This window comes from Gekko japonicus, unplaced genomic scaffold (assembly GCF_001447785.1).
Source record: "Gekko japonicus isolate JY-2015 unplaced genomic scaffold, Gekko_japonicus_V1.1 scaffold2984, whole genome shotgun sequence".
In the NCBI taxonomy this organism is placed as follows: domain Eukaryota; kingdom Metazoa; phylum Chordata; class Lepidosauria; order Squamata; family Gekkonidae; genus Gekko; species Gekko japonicus.
This window is the reverse complement of record NW_015164749.1, coordinates 179,002-185,558: the sequence shown is the minus strand read 5'-3', so window position 1 is coordinate 185,558 and position 6,557 is coordinate 179,002. Positions and strand designations below refer to the sequence as shown.

Genomic DNA, 6,557 nt, shown 5'->3' with positions numbered 1-6,557 from the left:
TGCATTGAACAGGGAGATCAATCAAGAAGTTCCCAACCAAACTCTGTTTGCTGGAGGACAAATGAGGGGCCCCCCGTGAGAACAGTGACAGACGGTGATGTTTGTGCCCAACTGGGGTTCCACTGCAGACTTGTTGGGATGTCTGGAACTGGATGCAGCTGAGGTCTCTTCTGCTCTGCTATCTCCTCCTCACCTTTTAAGTAGAAGTTGGGGATGGGAAACTGTCTCCTGATGTGCCTTGAATCTTTCTCGCCTTGGATTTCGATGGGCCAAATGTAAATATGCCAAATGTAAATTATGTCAGGGTTGCCCCAGTGGTCTTAATCAGGATTTATCTGGTTAAACCCACTTTGGTTATGCTGTTTTCCATCACGGCTGGACACAGCCTGTCAGTGGTGGTGAGCAGGACTTCCCATCCTAGAGGTGAGAGGCTTCTTTAATGACCCTCAGCCCCGTAGCTAGACATTTTTATGGGGAGGGCAAAGAGGGGGCACAGTGGCAAATTTAATTTATTTATTAATTAAAAATGCCCTGGGGTTGCCATGAGTCCAACGGAACCAAGGATCACAAGGGACAAAAGACATTCCAGCATCCATCATTCAATCACCGTACTGGAGGAGGAGGAAGGGGGGAGCAGAGAGAAAGAAAAGAGAGGCTCTCAGCTGGGAAGGTGGCCAGGCGGAGGAAACTAGGGAGCGAACATGTGCTGTAAAAAGCAGCAGCAGCCGCCCCTCCAAGGCAGGTTTACGTTGGAGATCTGTGGGGGTTACTCGCCAGTAATTGTGCCTAGAGTTGGGCCAGGCAGAAAGGCAAGCAGGGAAGATGTGAAGAGAGCAAAGGGATTCCAAAGGCACAGGAGCGGGGGGCGGGGAGAGAAGTTGCGCTGCTTGAACTTACTGAGGGGGAGTGGGGCAAGCTCGGAGGGGGAGGAGGGCAGCACACCGCTTGCCCCAGGCTTCCTCCCCCTCCCCAAAACAGTTGAAATCCACACTGACGGGAGGGCTGGGAAGCAGTGCGATGGCGCCTTTCTGACTTCATGCAAATGACCAGGGCAGGAGACGATTGTCATGTGCTGGGGCTGGGGGCGAAGCCGGGGGGCATTGCACATTTGGGAAGGGGCATTGCCCCACGTGCCCCGTGCTAGCTGTGACCCCCGATGACCAGTGCTCCCTCTAAGCTGTGGAGTCTTGTGAGCAAAAAACTCTACTTTGTGAGCTACCGCCACAAACGTTGTGAGCGAGCAATTTGGCCACTCTACATAAATTAGTTCGCTCTGGAGCCATCCTTCCCAAGCGAGGACAAAAATGCGTGAGCCGGAGGCTAAAAAGCTGTGAGCCAGCTCACACTTACTTAACTTAGAGGGAACGCTGCCAGTGACCCTCCTGATTGAAATGTGTCAGTGAAAAGTTTTATCACAATTTAATGCCAGCGATATTGGGTACCATGTGGAGAAAGGCGGTGTACAGGATGCTCCTGTACATAAATTAAATGCAGTTTATGAAACAAGTATCTGCCCTGTGTTCCCCCTGTTCTGTCGCTCTCTCACACACAGTCCATGTGGACAGTCTTGTCTCTTCCTTCTGGTTCCCATCTGCTTTCCTTGCTCACTTTATTTGACTGCTGATGACATTCGATTAGTATCTGCCAGCATCTAAGTGTTACCCTTGCTCCGTGCTCAGGCCCCGACTCCCCGTGCCTTGAAAAAACCCATGGCGCTTTCTTGCCAAGCTAGCCTGTGGAAAGCTGGCATGGTTTTGCTGCTCCCGGTTGGGTTTTTAGCGTGGTGCCAGTGGTTGTGCTTTTAGACTGTTTTGACACCTGAGGGGGGGAATAGAAACACCTCCCCCACACACTCTTGCCACTCGGTGTGGGCTGGAGCTCATCTTTTTTCGGTGGGAATACCTCAGTATTCAGGTTAAATTGCCGTGTTGGCACTTTGCGATAAATAAGTGGGTTTTGGGTCGCAGTTTGGGCACTGGCTTATAGCCACTGATGGACCTCTCCTTCAGGAATTTGTCTAATCCACTTTTAAAGCTACCTATTTCAGTGGCCATCACAACGTCCTGTAGTAGTATAGTCTGTAAATTAATTCTGCACTGTATGGCAAACAAGTTCTGCTTCTCCGCTTCCTTGGGTGCCTGCTAATGGCAGGTAATAAATCTAATGTTGATTGTACAGTCTAATTTTTAAATTGTTTTCCAGTGTAACGGCCTAAGATGCCTGAAGATACTGTCATTTGTGTAAATTATCCAAATTAAATAATTTGTGCAGATAGTCCTGCGGATTTTGTATAATTTACTCTGACCTACCGTGTTATGAGAAAGTGTACTTTTAAACTATTTTTGTCCGTATTTTGTATGTGTGTGTGTGTGCGCGTGCCTGCAAGCTTGGAAGTCATGGTGACTTCTGGCGACCCCTAGTGGGGCTAGGACATTTCAGAGCGGTGGCTTGATAACCTGCGTCTGCATCCCGGCTCCAGTATTCCTTGTAGGTCGGCCTTCCAAGTACTTGCCAGGGTCAGCCCTGCTTAGCTTCTGACAAGATCGGGCTTGCCTGGGCTATCCAGGGCAGGGCAGGAGGCAGTGTACTTTTTAATATCAGAGCCTGTGGTTGGGGATGGCAACAGAGGAAGCTTTTGGCCTCTATGCCCTTACACGTAGGCCTGCTGACAAGAAGGGAAAGATACGAAGCTTCCTGTGACCCCTATGAATGCTATTCAGCCCTGCTCTCTCTTCTGAGATTTTGGTAGGCATTGTCCAAATTAGGGTTGCCAGTCCCCAGGTCCTGGTGGGGGTTTCCCGGGTTTTTGGGGCTTCAGCCGGCCACCAGCCGGCTGGCCAGTGGAGGAAACCCCACCCCCAAACAGCCACGTCCCCACACAATGTCCCCGATGCAATAACATCACCCGGAAGTGATGCCATGCAGAACGCTCTGGTTTGAGGGTAAAACTCTGTGGTAAATTTGGCCTAAAACCATAGAGTTTCACTCTCAAACCAGAGTGTCACCTTGCAACATTGCCGATGTAATGACGTCACTTCCAGGCCAAATCCCGGAACGCCCCCCCCCCAATCGCCCCACTGGTGCAGCGAGGGGACCTGGCGACCCCAGTCCTAATACATCCACAAGGTCTAGAAACTTGCCGCTTTCCTTTTAAAAAAAAAGAAAGGGAAGCCGTGGATTCCACGCTGTGTACCTCGTTCTGTGTTCCCATAGGAGTAACCTGAGTAGTGGCTCACACTGTACAGTTAGAGCAGTTGTACCTAACCACTTTGAGCCTGTGGCCACCTTTGGAATTTTGTGAGGGGGAATGGCTGCCACAGGGGTGGAGTCATGCCCCGTACCTCTCTCCTTGCTCTGCAAAGGAGTTGCAGAAGGGGAGTAAAAAGAAATGAAGGAAAGCCCAGGGGAAGGAAGGGAGAATAAAAAGAAGGAAGATCTGAATGGAGAATAAGAACCTCCTGTTGACTAAGAAAAGCCCAGGCGCTGCTCACCAGTCCTATTGATCTTCCATGGCTCCTGGAAAACCCTTTCACTTGAGTGAGGGCAACCAATAAGAAGCCCTGCCTTATAGTGGCTCTGCCCAGGAGAAGTACTGGTGGACCATGGTGCCCAGCTGGATCTTGCCATAACCTCTGATTCCATGTCCTTTCTTTTCTCCAGGACCTCGTGGACTGGCGCAAGCCGTTGCTCTGGCAGGTGGGCTACTTGGGGGAGAAGTATGACGAGTGGGTGCATCAACCTGTGGACCGCCCGATCCGCCTGTTCTACTCTGATTTCATGGAGTCCCTCTCCAAAACAGAATGGTGAGGAGGAGCTGAGTGTCTCTCCCCGTAGGGGAGGGGACCCATCTGAGATGCTGCTAAGTTGGAAGATAATGTCGCATTGGGTAGAATGGGCCTGCAGCTCAGGCTCTCTTCCTCCTGGCTGTTAATACTCTGTTACGGAAGCCGCAGCGTCATGGATCTGCAAAGGAGCAGAGGGGTCTCTAGTCCAAGCCCCAGGCCCGAACAAGGAATGTGCCATTTGACAGCCCCGTTAGTTAATAATTAGCAGAGAGCAAGCACGCGGCCCTGCAAACTGTGTCTCATGACTCGTTCACATTAGCAAGTCAAACGACAGTTGCAGAGGAAAGTTAATGGCAGGGTGGGCAGGGATGTCACCGTTGTGTGTGTTTGTGTGTGCAGAGGGAACTTCATTCCCAATGCCAAATGCAATGGCTTGAGTTCCTGAGCATGGACTGAACCTGACCCACGGAGTCTTTTCGAGGAACATCCACCTTCCGAGCATCCTGGCCACTGGCACCAGTTTCCTGCTCCTTCTGCAGTTGGTGAAACACAGAGTGGCCAGAGAGAGAATACCCTGCCTCTCCCACACAATATCTACACCCTAACCATTCTCTGCAACCGACAGCTGATGGGCATCCCTGCGGTGGGTGATCAGCAGTCACTGAGGGTAAATGGAGCCTCCCTGGTCCATGGCAGCCGACCTCTGATCGCCAGATGCTGTGGACAAGTGTCAGAGGACACCAACCCTCACCAAGTCTCCTTCGGAAACTTCTTTCATAGACATATCTGGCTGGTTGCTCCTTTACACAAAATAGTGACAGAAGTGGCAGTTTGTTCTCCAGGCAGGCAATTGTTTAGGTGTCGCGGACTAAATGAGCCATTCTGTAGCCAAGGGAGGGGTTTTGGAGTCAGCGGTGCAGAAAGCAGGGGCACAGGGGCCCTGTAAAGGACTGCTAGATTTGGCCCCAGGATGATCAGAAGAGCAGAGATAATGCCCACAGTGCCATCCCGAGCAGGCTTCTAAGCCTGTTGATGTCAGTGGACTTGGAAGGGTATAACTCTGCTTAGGATTCGCACTGCTGGTCTGCAGCTGCTTGGTAACCCATTGGTAAGGTAAACATTCTGCTGTACTGCAGAGAAGAAGAAGAGTTGGTTTTTATAGCCCATTTTTCTCTACCCTGAGGAGTCTCCAAGCAGCTTACAATTTCCTTCCCTTCCTCTCCCTACAGCAGGCACCTTGTGAGGCAGGTGGGGCTGAGAGAGTTCTGAGAACTGTGACTGGCCCAAGGTCTCCCAGCAGGCTTCATGCAGAGGAGGAGTTGGGAATCCAACCCGTTTCTCCAGATTAGAGTCCGCCACTCTTAACCACTACACCGTGCTTCCCCTAGTCCAGTCAGTGGGGGGAACAAGCCATTCAGTGATCTTTTCAGGTACTGGGGTGTGGTTGATAAGCATCTCTGATGTGCAGAGGATAGGAGATGTGGCACACGGCACGTGCATGGAGTGGAAACTACCTGGCTCCCAGAAATGGGCAGAGGACTTCCGTCAGGGCCAGCCTCGGCCACATCAACGTCTCTTTTAGAACAGTGAGAGTCCCGGAATGCCTGTAAAATAGCCCACGATCTGGGGAAATGGGCTCCAGTGTCCTCCTGTGACACGGCAGAGGATCAGTGGGGTGTACCTCTTAGGCTGTGCACCTTTCTGGCCCTGGCCTTCATTGATCTCAGGGGAGAAGTGCCTGTCTGCCGTCCCAGTCCCTACAGGGCTGCCAGCCTCCCAGACCTGCCCTCGCCAGCGAGCGACAGCTGGCCTCACAAACCTGAAAGGGGCTTACCTTTCTTCCAGGTACACGGTCATAGCCATCTGGATTCCACTGGTAATCTACCTGAGCTGGTACTGCTACACGTCTCTCGCCAACGATGACGTCCGGCTTTTTACCTCAGTCACTACAAGTAAGTCTGACAGCATCGCGGGTGTTGAGGAGGGGGAGGGTGGGGTGCAGATTTCCAGATAGGCAGTAGCATCTTATGCGTCTTTTGCTAGGTGTGTGGGGGGCAGGGATGGGTAGGCTGCTGAGGAGCAGTACTGCTTTGCGCCCCTGCCGTTCTCATAGCCTGTGAAGTGAAGGGAAAACTGAGCTGCAGGGAGGGCTGACAAATTCCAGGTAGCTCCTGGAGATCTCCTGTTGTTACAGCTGATCTCCAGACAGCAGAGATCAGTTCCCGTGGAGAAAATGGCTGCTTTGGAGGGGGGGCTCTAGGGTTGCCAAGTCAGAAACTTACCGGAGCGGGGGACTCCCGGCCGTTGTCTGGAACGCGCGCGCCGCATCCACATCACCCGGAAGTGACGCGGGTACGCCGGGCACGCTGGGGGCAGGGGCAGGACCATCCGAGGGAAAACCATAGAGTTTTCCCTCGGATGACCATGGCCCTGCCCCCAGCGTGCCCGCCGTACCCGCATCACTTCCGGGTGACAAGCACGTGGGGGTGGAGTTCCCCCCGGGGCCCGATCCCCGCCCCCCGGGGGGACTTGGCAAGCCTAGTGGGCTCTATGGCATTACACCCTGCTGAGGTCCCTCCCCTCCCCAAGCCCCGCCTTCCCCAGGCTCCGCCTCCAAAATCTCCAGGTATCCCCCATCCCACAGCTGGCAGCCCTAGTCTCAGGCCAGTCGGGACTAGAGAGGTGTGTCAGAAGTTATTCCAGGGCCCCTTTTGAAACAGGAGGGGAAACCCCATTTCCAACGGGAGCAAGTTGGAGCGAAGGAGCGGCTGA

The 6,557-nt window shown here is 52.9% G+C and overlaps 1 protein-coding gene across 1 annotated transcript in view; it reads left to right on the top strand.

Annotated features, from left to right (window-relative positions):
• Positions 1-3,639: 3,639 nt before the first annotated feature.
• The window catches only part of FA2H (fatty acid 2-hydroxylase), a gene marked incomplete at its 5' end in the record, with an annotated part of 16,582 nt that continues 13,664 nt past the window's right edge, over positions 3,640-6,557 (top strand). The window contains 2 exons of the mRNA XM_015409648.1: positions 3,640-3,803; positions 5,631-5,737. Of these exons, the coding sequence (XP_015265134.1) occupies positions 3,640-3,803; positions 5,631-5,737 (271 nt within the window). The remainder of the gene's footprint in view (positions 3,804-5,630; positions 5,738-6,557) is intronic.